At 39.3% G+C, this 20,193-nt stretch overlaps 1 protein-coding gene across 1 annotated transcript; it reads right to left on the minus strand.

Moving 5' to 3' along the window:
• Positions 1–2,913: 2,913 nt before the first annotated feature.
• On the minus strand, positions 2,914–3,663 carry LOC138871020 (secreted RxLR effector protein 161-like). Its single transcript, XM_070148869.1, has one exon. The coding sequence runs from the start codon at positions 3,661–3,663 to the stop codon at positions 2,914–2,916; it is 750 nt and encodes a 249-aa protein (XP_070004970.1).
• Between the last annotated feature and the right edge of the window lie 16,530 nt (positions 3,664–20,193).

The raw sequence follows: 20,193 nt of genomic DNA on the forward strand, positions 1-20,193 counted from the left end.
CAAGTTCCCCCTGACTTTATGCTTCCCCCTTAATCAGATCCCTATTTCAATTATACTCATCCCTTTTGGCATCATTAAAAATACACAAGCAGGCAAACAGCATAAAGAACTCTAGCCTAGCTAACTCATGCCAAATATGTACACACAACATGATAGAGAAGAGAAACAGAGAATAAAAGCAATGAGATAATAAAAGAGGATAGATTTTATATAAAAAAACATATGCCTTTGCTTCAAAAGAAAATGCAGAATTGGATTGTTGAAAACGGGAGCAGTACTGATACAGCCCAGCCACATCAAAACAAAAGAAACAATGAAACATCTGCCAAGTCATAAAAACTAAAAAAGGACAATCCAGAAATTGGTCACTGAAGGGGTACTTAGGGGGGGCACTAGGAGTAGAGGGCTTGGAAGTTACAGCAAGAGTTTGGAGAACTAGGTCGAGATTGGCCGACTTTTGCTCATTGAGCAGTTCTGCTTTCAGGTTCTCCACTTGTGCCCTAGATCAGCATTCTCTTTTGTCAAACGAGCCACTTCCTCATTTGACTCGGGAGCCCCTTGGGCCTGCTGACCTTCCAGGATAGCATTCCTAGCCTTCAACCTTCGAATCTCCTCAGTTGCACTATTTTGAGCATTAATGAGCTGTGAGATGGTTGATGTACTGCCTAACCCCCCATTCTTCTCTATGCACTCATATTCTTCCAACATTATTTGTGAGAAGGTCTGTTTCTTGGTTCCTACCTTGCCTTGCCCCAGCGGCACCTTGAAAAACTTAAACACTTGCGTAAGTAGAAACCCATATGGAAGACCATGATTACCATCCTTGAAAGTTGCTACTTTTTGCATGTGTTCGATCATGATAGCAGGCAAGTTGACAGGGTTAAAGCCATCCAGTTGCTCCATTAGAAACATGCCAGACTTAGAGGTCATGGACCTCCTCTCAGCACGAGGTAATAGAACTTTATTCACCAACTCGAAGAGCAACTGATAAACAGGGAGTAATGCCTTCTTGTAAATCTGGTCCCCCTTTTAGTTCGCATTATCCTTTACCACAGCATTCCAGAAATTATACTAACATGAATCTTTCACACTAGACACACCATCTGTAGGGACCTTTAGAATATCCCCAAGCAGACTCACATCAAACACAATGTCCCCCCATTCACCAAGGCAGAGATATGATCGGTATCAACGGGAAAGAGGATGGCATAAAAACTTTGAACCCCATCCTCATACACTTTGGATGCATCCATTTGGAACAGATGCCCCCATCATTGAAACTCAACCGTTGCAAGAACTTGACACATACCAACCATATCAGAAATTGTTGGGTCAAAAATGCGACCCAGCAGGACCTTTTGGTGACTTAATCGGTCTGAAGCAGAACTAATTTCACTCCTTAGCTTTTTCATAGAACCAGGTTCCTTAACGGTTTCAGACTTTCGTTTTCTAGACTTCCCGCCACTTGATTTTGCTTTTCCCTTAGACTTGACTAACAAATCCTCATCAGAAACGGAGAGCTCACTCACAACATCCTTGAACTTTGAACTGGGGGTTGTAACATTCTCTATGGAAGCAGATTCCTTCTTCTTCTGGGACCTTCTCACTAGGGAACCAGGTTCCTCAGTTGTTTCCTCCTTAACCTCAACCACTGGAACAACCTTATCACACATTATAACATTGTCTTTCACCAATCTCCTCATTTTCGTCTTACTGCTTTTTTTGCTCTTTTGAAGGGCAGAGTCATAGGATACCTTTTCTTGCAACCTAGTAGTAGGTCGCTTAGTAGAAGACTCAGGAGTGGACACTACCCTTCGCTTGACTATGAAAGCATCAAGAGTAATGTTGTCTAGATCCTCCTCATCACTAGACCTCATCTCAGGGACTTGAATGTCCAAGGGCGCAATAACAAATGCAAGAGCGGAACTGGTCTGGGAGTGATAACCCTAACCTGTCTCCTCCGGAGAGGGGTCAGGTTCCTCACAAGAGGGCCCAGTAGTTTCTGCTAGTGTAGAGCCCTCAACAGCCACCATGGCTCCTTCTTCCCCCATACCATGTATCTCGTTCCTCTGAGAAATTATCTCATGTAAGACGCCATCAGCAAATACCACAAAGATGGTCGCGACATTTTCTTCCTCAATAGGCTCCATGGCCACCACGGAATCTGAAGCAATAATGGCGGAAACCTCTGTGACCTCAGGACTTTTACCCTGTTCTCCACTTTTTCCTTGATCAATGGGAAACTCAGAAGATAGAGAAGAAGGGTCAACAATTTTTGGGTTTGCTGGGATAGTCAACTTAGAACTGGAAGGAGACGGGGAATTTGGGTTAGGAGTGGTTATAGAAGACTCATTGGGGACGGATGACTCAATGGGTTTTTCAGTATTAGAGGCGACTGAGGTAGGGATTTCGGAGTTTGTGTCAGCCATTGAAGAGATTGAGAGAAAGTTCTTTGGAGAAGTTCTAATGTAGGACTGTGGTTAGTGAAGAAAGGAGAAGGGTTTTTATGAGAGTGGATAGTTATGAAAAGAGAGATAGGAAACGGTTCTGAAACGGCGGTTGTGCTTGGAGAAATGCAACGTTTCAAAGGGAGATGGAACGATTGAAGTGAAGGGACGTGACAACAGGGTCTGAAAAGGTGGATGACATGGCAATTGATATTTGTACCTTTTCAAGATGTGTATTAAAGAATGCACAGAACTACTAACCTTTGGTACAAGAACCAGGTTCTTGACCTGTTATTGAAAATATCAATCCTCTTTTATCATCCATGCAATGCATCTACAGCTTCTATACTCATCATGCGTGTTTACCTGCAACAGTATTGAAGTGAGTTAGACTTGGCCAGAAAACACTTTAGCTAGTTTTACTTGAATGTGATTTTCATAAGCCAATTGATGAGGAATCAGGTTCTCAATTGGGTTTCAATAGCCCCAGCTTCACCCTGTTTCTTTCAAAATGTTCCCTACTCAATGCTTTGGTGAAGATATCAGCAATTTGGTCTTCTGTGCTGCAGAACTTCGTACAGATCAGTCCTTTCTCTATATTGTCCCTTAGAAAATGATGTCTCACATCAATGTGCCTGGTTCTTTTGTGTGGAACTTGATTCTTGGCCATGTTGAGTGCACTGGTGTTATCACATAGAAGAGTAACACACTCAGTAAACACCCCAAAATCCTCCAGTTGTTGTTTAATCCATAGGAGTTGAGCATAGCAGGATGCTACAGCTACGTATTCTGCTTCAGTTGTTGAAAGAGCCACTGAGTTTTGCTTCCTTGTGCCCCAAGAGATGAGACATGATCCTAAAAAGTGAGCCATTCCAGAAGTGCTTTTCCTGTTCACAAGATAACCTGCATAGTCAGCATCACCATACCCAATGAGATTAAAACTGTCACCTGAGGGGTAATACAGGACCAGGTCCTGTGTACCCTTAAGGTATCTCAAAATTCTTTTGGAAGCCTTCAAATGAGATTCCTTGCGATTTGATTGAAACCTTGCATATAGCCCCACATTGAAGACAATATCGGGTCTACTAGCAATGATATAGATGAGAGTCTCAATAATGCCTCTATACATAGTTTGATTCATAGGAGATCCAGTTTTATCCATGTCCAGTCGAGTAGTTGTTGCAATGGGAGTGTCTATCACTTTTAATGCTTCCATATCAAACCTCTTCAAGAGCTCCTTGATGTATTTCTGCTAACAAATGAATGTACCCTTTGTGGACTGCTTCACTTGAAGACCCAAGAAAAAATTCAGCTCCCCCATCATGCTCATTTCAAACTCACTTCCCATGAGTTTTGCAAATTCTTCACACAGAGAATCAGTTGTTGCCCCAAAAATGACATCATCAACATATATCTGAACAATGAGCAGGTTCCTTCCTTGTTTCTTTAGGAACAAGGTGTTGTCAGTTTTCCCTCTTGTAAAGCCATTTTCTAAGAGGAACTTTGACAGTCTTTCATACCAAGCTCAAGGAGCATGCTTCAACCCATACAATGTTTTGTCCAATTTAAACACATATTCAGGGTGTTCATGACATTCAAACCCTGGAGGTTGCTTCACATAGACTTTTTCCTTAGGAAGTCCATTTAGAAATGCACTTTTGACATCCATTTGGAATAGGGTGAATTCCATATGAGATGTAAAAGCGATTAGGATTCTAATAGCTTCTATGCGAGCGACCGGAGCAAACGTTTCATCATAATCAATCCCTTCCTCTTGATTGTAGCCTTGAACCACTAGCCTGGCCTTATTCCTTGTAGTGTTTCCATGTTCATCAAGCTTGTTCCTAAATACCCACCTGGTTCCTATAATGGTTCGATCTGAGGGTCTAGGTACCATGTGCCAAACATTGTTCCTTTCAAACTGATGCAGCTCATCTTGCATGGTTGTAATCCAATCTGCATCTTTCAGGGCTTCCTTGATATTTTTAGGTTATATTTGGGAGAGAAAGGCTGAGAAGGCAAGTGAATTTTTGGCTATTGACCTGATTTGTACTCCAGAATCTAAAGGAGTGATTATGTTGTCAAGAGGATGAGAACTTTTGTGTTTCCAGTTAGACATTTGAGGTTCATTTGTAGAGGAGGTGGGTATATCTAACTGGTTCTCTTGTGTTCTTCTCTCAGGTACTAGTGGAGTACCCTGTACTGCATCAACCACTCTTTCTTCAGCTTCAGTGATTGTAATTGAGGTACCTGGTTCCATTGAAGAAGAGGTAGCATTGTCTCCACTCGGCTCTTTCACTGGGCTCATCATATCCGCCTTTTTATTTTTCATGTCAATGACTTCATCAGGAACCAGTAAGGGCTCTCCATCTTGATCATCTTTAGCACTTTTCTCACAGGAAGGATAGGACTCATCAAAGATAACATGAACACTTTCCTCAACACATTGAGTCCGTTTGTTGTATATCTTGTAAGTTTTGCTTTGAGAAGAATACCCCAGAAATATTCCTTCATCGCTCTTGGCATCAAGTTTACCAAGCTGATCCTTTTCATTATTGAGAACATAGCATTTGCACCCAAATGTTCTTCGGTGAGTCAACTTGGGTTTCCTTCCATTCAGCAACTTATAGGGGGTTTTGTTCAGGAGAGATCTGATCATGCACCTGTTCATCAAGTAGCAGTCAGTGTTCACAGCTTCAGGCCAGAAGTTCTTTGCAATCCCACTGTCGATCAGCATTGTTCTCGCCATTTCTTCAAGAGTTCTATTCTTCCTTTCCACTACTCTATTTTACTGGGGGGGTTCTTGGAGCTGAGAAGTTGTGAGTAATGCCATTTCATTGTAGAACTCATCAAATTTTGCATTGTCAAATTTTGTTCCATGATCTAATCTAATACATGCGACTCTAGACTCTATCTTCACCTGAATTTTCCTCATAAAAGCCACAAACACCTCAAATGTTTCATCTTTAGTTCTAAGAAATAGAGTCCATGTGAATTTGGAGTAGTCATCCACTATCACAAATATGTATATTTTTCCTCCCCGGCTTTGCACTCTCATAGGGCCACATAAATCCATATGTAGAAGATCGAGTGGCTTTGAGGTGGTTACATTTTTTTTAGACTTAAAAGAGGACTTCACATGCTTTTCTCTAGAACAAGCATCACAAACTTTCTGTACTTTGAACTTTGACATGGGCAGACTAGGGACCAGGTCCTTCTAAATTAATTTGTTCAGAAGAGAGAAACTTTCGTGCCCTAGTCTTCTGTGCCAAAGTTCAACATCATCATCAACAGCTTTCAGACAACTCAGATCGCCACTTTGTATGGACTCGAAATCAGCAACATAGATGTTCTTGTATCTCTTGGCCACAAGTACCACTTCACCAGTTACCAAATTAGTAATTGTACATATCTTGGACAAGAACTCTACCTTGTTTCCTTTATCACAAATCTGAGAAACACTCAAGAGACTGTACTTAAGACCATTGACATAGTACATATTCTCAATAGAGTGAGTGAGTGATTTCTTGACTTTTCCAACTCCAAGAATGTACCCCTTTTTCCCATTTCCAAAAGATACACTCCCTTCTTGCAGGGCTTTTAGTGAAAGAAAGTTCATGGCGTTCCCAGTCATGTGTTGTGAACATCCATTATCCATAAACCTTGACTGCTTCCTTTCATTGTTCCCTGCACAAGGAAATCAAGAGTTAGTTTTAGGAATCCAAGCAAGTTTTGGTGCCTTGTAGTAGGCAAGAGGATGAATAAGAGCTTTCTTAGTCCATGTAGGTAATATGTGCTTTTTGTGGGTGGAACCTGGTCTCTTTTTAGTAGTTACATTTTCAGCAAACACTTTGTTTTTCTGAAAGGACTGGACCCTGGCTTGGCAATTTTCCTTGAAATGCCCATTGTTCCTACAATGGGTATACAGCCAGTTATCTGGTACAGTAACATACTTGCTATGGGGGTTGTAAGGAGTTTTCTCCCTTGGAAACTCTATTCCCTGCCTATTTCCACCATTATTAACGTACATGGCAGTAATAGCTTCTGAGGACCAGGTCCACTTTAGGGACTTTTCAAGATCATTTTTTATTCTTTCCAGTTCAGTTTGGAGATGCTTGTTTTTCTCAGATTCAACACACAGACTAGTTCTCACGGCCTTCAACTCGTTTTCAAGCCTAATGTATTCCTCACTTGCTACCTCCTTTCCTTTTCTAGAATTTCCAGGTTTTGACTCAGTCCCTAGTCCCTCTATTGTTTCCCTTAGGTCTGCAATCACTACCAAGAGATCATCTCTTTCTTCCTCAATATAAGTCACTCTTTTTATCAAGGATTCTCTTTCTTTTCTAAAGTTTTCAATACTTTCCTTATGGTCAACAACTACAACCACTAAGTTATCTCTTTTTTTTTGCCAATCCGCTAGGCAAGCGCCTAGGGCTAGTTTTTTATTAATAAAAAGAAAAGAAAATACAACAATTTGGAAAAGTACAAATAAGGGGGACAATAGCACCGGTTTTGTTACCCATATGCCTTGGCTATATAATCACTCCTCTGCGCCTCACATTGCCTTATGATGGCAGCCTCATGTAGAGGATTCATGGGGTAGCTACCGGCAAAGTCTCACGAGGGCATATAATCTCATAGCCGTGTGGATATTTTCCAAAGGCATAGGACCAAGGTAACACAAACTGGGCTAAACCTTACCTTACTATTCCTATTGAGGCTTTAAATAGCCTCACCTACTAGCATGCATGTAAAAAATAAGAACTGGAAAGTACCAAATATTCAATGATCATCACAGAGTTTATAACATACTCTGTGATGATATTACAAAAGAGAATACTAATATAATGGTAGAATAAAATGATGAAGGAATTAAAATGTTGTCCCTTCTTGTCCGAACTTGTAATTTCTTCAATTTGTAACTCTTTTTCATCACAATCCCAATTCTTCAAGATGTATTCAAAATTCATGATTTCTTTTTTGAATGATTGGACTTTGTAGATGTAGTTGGGGCCGCCTTCTTTTGTTTAGCAACTCTCATTGGAAGTCGCCTAACATTTAAAAAATCACTAACCTTGTCGTCCCAACTATTTTTCCTTGTATGAGATTTCCTATTTTTTCTGCTATGCATAGGTGACAAATCACCTTTTCTTGCTGCCTCTGCCCTGCATTGATTTAGAATATCATCTTCCTCACCTATTTCATATGTATCTCTGCCCACAAGCACCTGATTTTGCATGTCTTGAACATGTTCTTGAATTACCACATTGTTTCCATCCATTGCATCCAATAGCTTTCTTTCCGCTGGTGTAATAGTAGGAGTGGTTGTCAAAATTTGTTGCTGCCCAGAAATTGTTGTTACTATTGATGGACGATCAACAGTAGGTTTAATAACTGGATCATTTTGATTAAGTTGCTGCTCCATTGCATCGAAGATTGGATTATCTGTTACAGTATGTTGCTGCCCAGATTTTATTGTAGCTACTGTTTGATCAATTGCAGCTAGGACTAATTGCTTTGTATGTGTTGCTGCAGTTCGCTTCAAGCTTCCAGTTGGAGAATTTCTGGGCAAAAACATTGGAGCATTGATGTTCAATTTGCTCCTATGCCTTGCTGCTAGTCCCTCATCATATTTTGCCATTGCTAGACAGTCAAGATCTTCACCTGCACTCTCTTGATCGACCTCCTGATCAGCTTCTTCAGATGAATACCCTGCATGACCATCACCCCAATCCTCGTCTTCGTCATCCTCTTCACGTTGTTGTAACCAAAGTTTAGATTTGATCACCTTTGCTTGGATAAATTCATCATTGTTTCCAGTTGACAGAATAAGCTGCCCAGCTTCACCTTCAAACTCGCCATAGGATTCAACTGATTGTGATGGAACATCAAATACAGAAGTATTTAATCTGACCAAAGGTTGTTTAACCATTGTGGAGTTCCTCATCATTTCATTCTGAGCATTCTTGATTATTTGTTCTACCTGAGGATTGGAAAAATGTAGTGTAGGAACTTTGGAACTGTGAGCTTGGATGCCTATAAGTTCATTCCCCAAATTGTTGTTGGAGTCTTTTCGTCGAAAGCCCAAATTTTCAGCCAAGTCGTGACTGCCTTGCCCTCTTCGTTCATTACTGGGCGTTGGAACTAAATGTTTGGACATTCCACTATCAAGTACACCTTTTGCATCAATTTCAGAGTCCCCATCAGCATTAAGAACCTCAAAATTATTTGTGCTGGAACCAACATTGAAGTCTGTTCCTCGAACATTTTTATTCTGTTATTTTGGTGAGACTTGCTTCTTTGTGGGTGTTTTCCTATTTGTTACCAAGCTCCAATCTCCTTCCTTTTTGTTCATGTCATCTTTCTTAACATCCCCGATCACCTTCCCATTTTGATTTTCCCTCAATACGCTCTTAGTCCCAATGTTTTCATTACCAGAGTTCTGGGCAGTAGCTGTTTTGTCAGAGATTTTCTCTGCAGTTTTCTGCTGATCATCAGCAAGTGTGTGTGCATCTAGTTGTTGCCTTACACCTTTTGGAGAGTGTTTAGCTTGTTCAACACCAACACCTTCCAGTTCTTGTTTCTCCTTATGTACATCAACAGTTGTACCTGATGCTCCAAACTGCTGTTGAACCATATCAGGCTTGTTAGAAGTATCCGCTCGATCGGCAGCAGCCTTCAACGCACCAGCAGTAGCTGAGTACATCCTTGTAAAATCTGTAGAGGCAGGGATATCCTTCAACCTTGTATCACCAATTGCAGCGTTATGATTAGCAATCCCAACAGGATGTCGATCAACAGTTGCCTCCAGCTTAGAACCAATAGTAGTTGGTTCTTGTCCAGCATTTTTATGATGCTCTACAACTGCTATTGTTGCATGCTTACCCTCCAATTGTGAGCCTACATGAACTGGTCGTTTTTTATCCTTAGAAGTAATAACAGCTGAAACTTTATTTAGCTCAACACCTCCCTGTAGCCCAGGATTCATATCAAATTTTGAAGCATCACTCAATTTTTGCACGTTTGATTTCTCTACTGCTTCCACTACTGCAGCTCGATCCCAAGTTTCTTTCAAAGCAACATTATTCACTAAAGTATTAGTTTCTTCAGCATGCACTACAGTAGTACTAGGAACACCACCTATATGTGATATCTTGACTGAACTTTCACCATGTTCATGAATCCCAGTTTGATTTTCACCCATTTTCTTTTTCGCCAAACTATTTTGTTCTCCAGCAAATCGATCCCCTTCATTCACTCCCCTCTTATCATTCAGAAGTTGACGTAAATCACCAGTGTACTTTTCCCCAATAGTTTGTTCTTGAAAAACTTTAAGTTCATCAATCGCAACTGGGTTGTGAGTCTTTTTCGATATATATCGACATGTTTTCTCGTCGTGGCCCTGGTGTTTTCAACAGTTACAGTACAAAGGCATATTGTCGTAAACAATTTCCTGAAACACTTCAATGATTTTTCCAGAGATTTTATCCAAGCTTTGGATCCTCACACGTTTGGGATGCTTGTTTATTAGGTCTAAGATTACCTTTACCCTCGTTGTGCTTGGTCTGGATTTAAGTTGCGTCGCTTTATCAATGGCAATAGGTTTACCAGCAGCAGAAGCGATTGATAACAACAAACGCATTGCAAATAACTCCGGCGACAGATTCGGCAATGAAATCCAAACTACTGCCATTGTAGTTTCCTCATTTAGATTAAATCCAATTGTCCATGGAAAGACTCTATACTGGTGTTCTTCGCCATTCCATGATAAGTAATTTACTGCACGAACTAAAGCCTGTACATAATCTTCATTTTGATCGAACCTTAACAGAATTTGCCTTGGTGCGAGTGAACCTACGAGGCATCGACCTTTTGTTCCTAGATGTTTTAGCAGTAAGATTCTCAGCTCTTTGAGATCTGGTGCACCTGAGGAGAGTTTAAAAACAACAGATTGGTGTAATCCTCCCTCCATTGCAAATTCACGTCTTTCCTCCATGGTAAAACAAACAGTTGGTTCGCCATGTACATATTGAATCGATTTCAAAACTGTTTTTGTTGCAATTTGTATTGGTGATTTGGATTTGATCTGAGCAGCATATGTTGGTTTAATAGATGGCTCTCCCACAGCCAAAGGCTGGGGAGAGGACGCAGCAGTCATGAAACTCTTCAACACTCCATTGACGTGAAGAAGCAGAAGAATCTAACCAAAATATTCTGCGTGCTACAGTAATCGCAAAAATAAAAATTAAGATCTGGAAAAATTGGTTATGAATTTGTGGATGAAACCAATTGAGGATTGTGCGCAAAGAGTAGATTCTTCTTTTGACACCAAAATTGCGACAATCCACCGCTGGATGCCGGAGTTATGGCCCGATAAATAGTGACAGAATTACTATTCACCTTCTTCCTAGAGAGAAGGAGGAGTTTACAAGTTTTTATCAAATCATACTAATTCATCTCTTTTATGTTCTATGTTAGCATTTTTTTTTGGTTAAAACAAATTTTTCTTTCTCCAGCTCACAAATGGTTTCCTTCAGATCAACAACACATACTACTAGATCATCTCTAGTTTGTTCAGCTTGTCCTAGCTCTAAGGTCAAGGCATTATTATCCTCCACAAGACTATTATAGACATCAATCAATACACTAGCAAAAGACATAAGTTTCTTAGAAGAGTTGGATTTCAAATTTCTCTAAACATCCCTGAAATTTACCTCAATGTTGTCATCGTCTTCATCATTATCTGATTGGGCCATCAAAGCAAATATTGAATCATATTCATTTTCCTCACTTTCAAATGCCATCATGGAGTTGTCATCCTCACTTGAGTCATTGCTATCAGCTTTGAGTACCAGGTTCTTTTCTTTCTTTGGTTCTCTTCTTTCACTGTCTATCTTTCTCTTTATCTCGTAGGTCTTCAGATTTCCAACCAGCTCGTCTATGGTCAGCTCCTACAGGTCCTTTGCTTCAGTAATAGTATTCACCTTGCTTTCCCAACAACTGGGCAGGATACTGAGAATTTTCCTCACTAGCTTGTTCCTAGGAATGATTTCACCAAGAGAATGTAACACATTTATGATGGAGGTGAATCTTGTGTGCATATCTTGAATAGATTCACCGTCCTTCATCCTAAAGAGTTCATACTCGGTAGTGACCATATCAGTCTTAGATTGCTTTACTTGAGTGGTTCCCTCATGTGCTGTTTGCTGAGCTTCCCATATCTTCTTTGCCGTTTCACAAGCAGAAATTCTATTGTATTCATCAGATCCTATTCCACATACCAAAATCTTTATGGCACAAAACTTTTTCTCTACAGCTTTCATGTCTGCGTCGGTGTATTATTTTCTGGTTTTTGGCATTGAGAATGGAAGTTTTGCAAGTGCCTTTGTTGGGATGTAAGGACCATCACATATGACATCCCACAACTCAGAATCCTCAGCCATGATAAAATCATGCATTCTTGTCTTCCACCATCCATAGTATTGCCCATTGAACCTGGGTGGTCTGTACGTAGATTGACCTTCTTCAAAATTTGGTGGAGCAGCCATACGGATCCTTCCTAGGTGTTAGACTAATAGGAGGAACCCGCTCTGATACCAATTGTTAGTTTATATGAGTCCACCAAAATATAGAGTACTTGATCCTCTATGAGTTTCCACTGAGAATACTAATGAAATAGTAAGTAATGAGACACGGGATTTACGTGGAAAATTCCCACTCAATGGGATAAAAAACTACGACCTACACTTGTAGGCTTTCAAATTCACTAACTTGTAAACACTCTATTACAAGCCACTTTGTAATGACTTTATTACAAAGACTTCAGCTCATCTAACTTGTGATACACTTATCACAAGCCACTTTGTCACTCACTAGTTACAAAGACTTTAACTTATGACTAACTCTAGTCACAACACAAACTGAGAAAGTTTATGGTTTTACAAAGGGGTTCCTAAGCAATGCTTCTAGCTAAGCAATTTAGGAATTACAATAAGAACAATTACAAAGTTAACTCAACTAAGGACAACAAAATACTGGATTTAGGAACTGGTCCGTAGTAGCATTTAACTTTGTTCTTCAATCCCTTGAGAATTAAGTTCACTATTTGCAGAAGGCTTGAATACTTGAAGTGAAATCTCAAGTGTTCAAATGATGTTTTGTTATAATGCTCTTATTAATAAACACTTGATGACATCATTTGAATGATGTAAGCACTTGGTAGGTCAAAGGCAAGTTACTGCAAAACTGCTGCACAGTGTGCACTATTTCTGTGGCAGTCACTTTTCAGCTGTGCACAATTGACTTTTGTACTGCTGTCAGGGAAACACAAAGGATCAGGTCCTTGTCTTGTTTCTCCATTTTCTATGCTAGCAGTAGTTCACATTAGCTGGAATCCCCGCTGGAACCTGTTCATTTATAATGTGTTTCAAGTGTGGCAGGTTCCCTATCTGGTTCTTGACTGTAAGTTTGTTAGATCATCAAAACATAAGGCAAAGACATTGAAAACCCATCAATTACTATTACATAAATTTGTTGTTTCGTGGAACATCTTCTTGTTGCGTTATTGATGTTAAAGTTGTGGAAACCATCATCATATTGAGGTTGAAGTTGTTAATTGTTGAGATATCTTTCCTTGTTGAGTATTCCTCATTCTTTTTTGTTGTTATTGAGGTGCTTGTACACATTGTGATTGAGCCATGGGCTATATGTTGTGGTAATATTAGTATTGTTAATTTTGGGAAGTGTTGTGACATATGGGCACATATGCGAGTTGATTATTGTGTTGTGATATTAATATGCATGCGGTGGTATAAGGATAGGGGTTGTTATGCATGCGGTGAGATAAGGTGGGATAGATATGTGTGATGCTAGTAAAGGAAATACTTGAAGTCACGCAGTGAGATAAGGGGACTAAAACGCGTTTAGCTATTTCGGAAAAATATTTTTAAAAATAAATACGAGGCTCACATGGTGATATAAGGAATGATTGCGATCGAAATTGTGAAATGTGAATATGAGGTGTGGTACCTCGGTTGTGATTTTTCCTATACATTCCATGCTAAAAGAGGCTTGTTGGTTAAGCAGTTCTTATTATTTTTTTTTCATTTGTCTTACTTGTAATAGTCTGTGTTGACTATTTGTTGTTTCATCATATGTTCACTACTTGTTGCCTTTATCGCTTAAATTTTCGTTGTTAGCTTACATTATTGAACTGCTTATCTATCATTTACTTCCACACTTTCCACTATTAGTGTGATGACCCAATAGGTTATTTTGAGTTTTATCCTGTATTTTCATATTCTGAGACCTCGACTAGCTCCATTTAGTGATTCTCGTTTTATGTGCACAGTCTGTGTCTTTTTCTGGAAAGTTTTTATGCGAAGAAAATATGAATTTTAGCTTTAAAAATAATTTGAGTTAATTACGGTCAATATTTTATTTAAACGAACCCGGATCGGTATTTAGACGATCCTGATGGCTCCGTATCGTGATTTTAGACTTGATCATATGCCCGAAAATGAATTCAAAAATCCCTAACTTGATTTGACGTAAACTATTGAAAACTAGTAATTTAAAGGTTTAAGGAATTTTGAAGTTTGACCGTAGGTTGACGTTATTGCTACTGGATTCGAATTTTGGTTCCAAAAATTGATATAGGTTTATTTTACTAATAAAAAATTATCTGCAAAATTTGATGCAAAATAGAGTTGATTTGATAGGATTCGGACCCTCGATTGCGAATTGGAAAGTTATAGAACTTCTTTAAAAATTTCATGTATTTTGATGTCCGATTCATAGATCTAGGTGTTATTTTGGTTTTTTATCATGCGAGCGAGTTCGTATGATGTTATTACACTTATGTGCATGTTTAGTTTGGAGTCCGAGGGGCTCGGATGAGTTTTGGACGTGTTTCGGATGAGTTTGGTTGAAGTTGGAATAGCTGGTGCACTTATGTTGCTGATGTAGTCTATAGATCTCTTATTTGCGAAGTCTGGCTCGCAAATGCGAGCCTCCTTTTGCGATCAAGATATCGTATTTGCGAGTAGGGGCTTGGGCTGGGTGATCTCACATTTGCGAGGAATAGGTTCGTATTTGCGAACAGTCAAAAAACACATTTGCGATCTCAAAGTCGCATGTGCGACTCAGTGCTCTTAGGGGAAATCTTCGCGTTTGCAAAGGTGGGTTGTTCGATGCGAGCTAAATGTCGCATTTGCGACTTCTTGTGTTCTTATTCCATTTCTCAACCCTAAACACTCTAGAGGCAATATTTCAAGAGACGTTTCTTCCCAAGTTCATTGGTAAGAGACTTTAATCCATTTCCCTTCAATTACCCATTACTTTTCATGAGATTTCAACATCAAATTTAGGATTTCTATGGTAGAAATTAGGGATTGGGTAGAATTGAATTTTTTTGTCAAAGTGAGGTCGAATTTTGAAACAAATCACATAATCGAGCTCAGGGGTGAATGGGTAATTGGATTTTTGTCCAAACCTCGGGTTTTGGTCAAGCAAGCCTTGGGTTAACTATTGACTTTTTAAAAAATGATCAAAATTGAACCTCTTTCATTAATGGGTATTTTCTAAAGTTTATTTGGAACCGTTTGACCGATAATTTGCTAGATTTTGTTGGTTTAGAGACTTGTTCAAAAGGCAAAGTCGTGATTGATTGATTTATTTGATTGTGGAGCGAGGTAAGTGTCGTGGTTAACCTTGAGTGTAGGAATTATGACTTGTTAGTCTATTTTCTACGTGTTTTATGTGTGGGGACAACGTATATGTGAGGTGACAAGTACTTATGCGATATCATTTGGTTAAAGCGTGTGGGTGGAACTTGTTTCTTTGTATTATATTATTTCATTAATTATGTTATCCATGCTTAGGTTATATTATTACTTCTTTAATTATTCGTTTTGTATTTATTGCTTATTTTAAAGATGTTGAATATTTTGAAGGTTGAAGTTTGATATCATGGTACCACATTTGAAGCAAAATTATTCCCTGCATTTTTTATTATTCGAATTCATATTATTACATGGTGAGGATGAGAGTAAAAGCACGAAGGGTTATGTCATGTCATTTCATTCATATTATTATATGGTGAGGACGAGAGTAAAAGCACGAAGGGTGATGTCGTGCCATTTCATTCATATTATTACATGGTGAGGAGGAGAGTAAAAGCGCGAAGGGTGATGTCATGCCATTTTATTCATATTATTGGATAGTGAGGATGAGAGTAAAAGCGCAAAGGGTGATGCCGTGCTATTCTCATATCATTGATTTGGCTAATTTTTGGTTTGGCAATTTACTTGGTATTTCATGTCTTCATGTCGTATCTATTATATCTTCTCCTTATCGCATGTTCCCTCCTGGTGTCACGACCCAAATCTCCCTCCGTAAGATATCGTGATGGCACCTAGTCTCTAAGACTAGGTAAGCCTAAAAATTGTGGAATAACTAAAACAATAACGGAAATAACGACTAAACTTCAGCAGATATATATAACTGAAAACTGTCGCTCGGCATGTACAAGTAAAATCCACATCTTCGAGTATAACACTCCCAAAACTCGGTAATCACAAGTTACAAGCTCTAAGGAATCTACTAATTGTCTCTATACATCAGCATCTAAGAAAAATAACGAAGAACAACATAAAAGGATAGAGGGGGACTCCGAGGTCTACGGACGCTGGTAGATATACCTTGAAGTCTCCAAGCAGCAGCACGCACTCTACTGATATCGAGGCTGGTAGGATGTACATGGGTCTGCACAAAATATGTGCAGAAATGTAGTATGAGTACACCACAACGTACCTAGTAAATGTCAAGCCTAACCTCGGTAGAGTAGTGACGAGGTCAGGTCAGGGCCCTACTAGAATATAAGAAGTAAGACATAAGGCAAAATGATAAAAGGGGAATGACAAGTAAATGAAACAGTAAGAATGTACTGAAAGTAATAACTCAGGAAAAACATGAAGACAATTACAACAAATAACACTGCAAAGATAGGAAGTCAACAGGGGCGCTCCTGAGGTACCGCCTCGTGGTCCCAAAAGTAAATATGCAACAGGAGTGCTCCCGAGGTACTACCTCGTAGTCTCAAAAGTGAATATGCAACAAGGGCGCTCGCGAGGTACCACCTCATAGTCCTAAAGGTAAATATGCAACAGGTACGCTCTCGAGGTACCACCTCGTAGTCCCAAAAATAAATATCTCACAACGACATGGCAGAAACCTCGTTCTACAACCAACCAACCCTCACAACAAGAATTATGAAAGTCAACACGCAATAAATACAACAAGGATGTTACAAGCAAGGAAATCCTACAGTTAAAGAACAAATACGGAATCAAGGAAAAACAGGTAATTCAACTAAGCATATTGTACAAATTACAACTGAGAGATGAAACACGTTGACATGTGAGATTAGACTGAACATGAAGGCTACACATGCTGGAATAACTCATTTAAGATGTAAACAGGATACTACTTAACAAAGGCCGGATTTTCAATAATTAGCCCGGGTACATACTCGTCACCTCTCGTACACGGCACTCACATATCATAAATTGTTACAAAAGTATCAAATCCTAAGGGGATTTCCCCCACACAAGGTTAGACAAGTCACTTATCTCAAGCCAAGCTCAATCAGTTAATAAGAATGCCTTTCCCTCGACTTTCCGACTCTGAATGGCCCAAATCTAGCCAAAATTACATACCATAAATATAAATATAAGAAACTAATCTAATTAATAAAATTAGGACTTTAGCAAGAAATTAGAAAATCACCCCAAAAAGTCGACTCGGGCCCACGTCTCGGAATCGGATAAAAGTCACAAAATCCGAACACTTGTTCAACCACGAGTTCACCCATACCAAAATTACTCAAATAGGATACCAAATCTCCACTCAAACCCCAAATTAAACTCTCCAAATACCTAGCCTCAACCTCCCAAATTCCACCTTAAACACACACAAACTAGGTGGAAAATTCAATGGGGAAACAAGATTATTGATTAAAAATGATCACAAGTAGCTTACCTCAAGAAACCCCTCAAAAATCCTCTCAAAAATTGCCTTAGACCGAGTTTGCAAAGTCCAAAATGAGAGAAATCATGAAACCCTTATGTTTTTAACTCTGCCCAGCTAAACTGCTTCTGCGGTCCACTTAACCGCATGTGTGGCTAATTACGCTTCTGCGGAGTTCAGTCCGCTTTTGCGAGGAGCGGTACGCTTCTGCGAGGCTTTCTCACCAAGAGCCCTTGCGCTTCTACGATCCAAATCCCGCAGGTGCGACCCGCTTCTGCAGGCCACTTGCCCACTTATGTGATCACAGCCCCAGCCACACTTGGACGCATCTGCGATGGACAACTCGCATCTGCAATGAGACTTTTGCATGTGCGATTACACCAGCAGCTTCCAACTTCAGCAATTCTCTAAGTTCCAAGCATGATCCGTTAACCATCCAAAATCCACCCGAGGCCCTTGGGACCTCAACCAAATATACCAACAAGTCCTAAAACACGATACGAACTTAGTCGAGTCCTCAAATTACATCAAAAACATGAATCGCACCCCAATTCAAGCCTATTGAAAGTAAAGAAATTCCAACTTCTACAACCAATGCCGAAACTTATCAATTCACGTCCGATTGACCCCAAATTTTGCACACAAGTAACATCAGACATTACGGACCTACTCCAACTTCTGAAACTCCAATCCGGCCCCGATATCGAAAAGTCCACTCTGTTAAATTTCCCAAAAATCCAACTTTCACTATTTTAAGCCTAATTCAATTACGGACCTCCAAATCACAATCCGAACACGTTACTAAGTCCAAAACCACCCAACAGAGCTAATAGAACCAGCAAAACTCCATTCCGGGGTCGTTTACCCATAAGTCAACGTCCAGTCAACCATTTCAACTTAAGCTTCTAACCTTGAGACTAAGTGCCTTAATTCATTCCAAAATCTCTCCGGACCTGAACCGACTAACCCGGCAAGTCACATAAGCATAAAATGAAATAGAGGAAGCAGTAAATAGGGGATTGGGGCTAATACACTCATAATGACCGGCCAGGTCGTTACACCCAGTTAGTATTTATAATTTTACTGTTATTTTGTTGCTTTATATACACTTGTACAGGTTTATTTTACATAGGTGTCTTGTTATAGCCTCGTCACTACCTCGTTGATGTTAGGCTCGATACTTCCTGAGTACATTGGGTCGATTGTACTCATATTATACTTCTGCACTTCTTGTGTAAATATTGGTGCTGATCCTATAGGTTCTTAGTAGCTTTTTGGTCGGATCCAGTCGCAGTTGGAAACTTGAGGTATAGTTGCACGGTGTCCGCAACCCTAAAGCCCCCTTCCCTCCTAGCATTATTGTTTTATTGAGTTTCAAAGTAGTTATACTTTGTTCAGACCTTATTTGTAGCACTCTAGATGCTCATGTATTCATGACTCAAGTTTCTGGCATTGTATTTGGATTACATCGTTTATTAGTTTATTATTTTATTTCAGACTACTCAGTTTTATTTTTATCATTTGATTTGGATTGTTAAAAATAGCTAACATTGGTCTTGCTTGCAAATGAAATGTTAGGCGCCATCACAATCCCGAGGGTGAGAATTCTGGGTCGTGACAATTAGACTATGCTATATTCTGTTCAGTTTTCTTATTCTAGTAGGTGTCTTGACCTGACCTTATTACTACTCTACCGAGGTTAGGCTTGATACTTATTAGGTACCGTTGTGGTGTACTCATACTACGCTTCTGCACATTTTGTGCAGATCCAGGTACATCTGCCCGTGTTGGACGATAGTGATTGATTAGCTATTTTCGGAAACTTCAAGGTACACCTGCTCGACATTCGCAGGCCTCGGAGTCACATTCTATTTTCAGATGTTCTACGATCTATTTCCTGTTTCAAACAGTATTGTATTCGATAATTATAGTGCACCCATTGTAGAGCTTATAATTCAGTTCTACCAAATTTTAGGAGTTATTTGCCAATTGTATTTACTGGGGTTTATTATGATAGTTTGGCAATTTAATTTGATGTTTAAGTTATTGTTTCTGCTATGTTTCAATATATGTTAGACTTATCTAGTCTTGAAGATTAGTGCCACCACGACATTGTAATGTGGGAGTTTGGGGTCGTCACATCAGTTGACCTTTTTTAGTCCTACATCTTGATCAACCCTCTCTCTTTTAAACACATATTTTGCTTCCCTTTCTTTTTTACTGAGTAGTTGCGTTGCTCCTCTTTCCTCTTCTTCCGCAGGTCCTCCACCAAATTTTGATTCCTAGGAGTTGGATGGTGGATGAATTTGTTGTTGTGGTTTTCATTTCCTTGATTTTTGTTAGTTTTCATTTTTCAATTGGGTGAGTTTCTATTATCGGAGTAGTCAGATGACTTTTTTAGAAATTGGGAATTGATTTTCCGATACTATAGTATAAATAGTGTACTTACTCGCGCTTCGCACGATCGTTAAAAGAATTAAAATAAAGTTAAATATTAATGTCATTATTTTGTAAAGAAAATTAATCTTTACTAATTAAACATATTTTAAATTTTTTATAAAACAAAATCCATGATTATTTCTTAGTATAACTTGTTGACACATAGCTTGTTTGGATGGTTGTTACCCATTGTATCGTATCGTACTGTTACTTTAAATATAATGTTTGTTTTGATTGTTACTTAAATTTTATTGTATCGTATCGTTAAATCCGTCGTTAC

Source organism: Nicotiana sylvestris, chromosome 6 (genome assembly GCF_000393655.2).
Source record: "Nicotiana sylvestris chromosome 6, ASM39365v2, whole genome shotgun sequence".
Classification (NCBI taxonomy): Eukaryota; Viridiplantae; Streptophyta; class Magnoliopsida; order Solanales; family Solanaceae; genus Nicotiana; species Nicotiana sylvestris.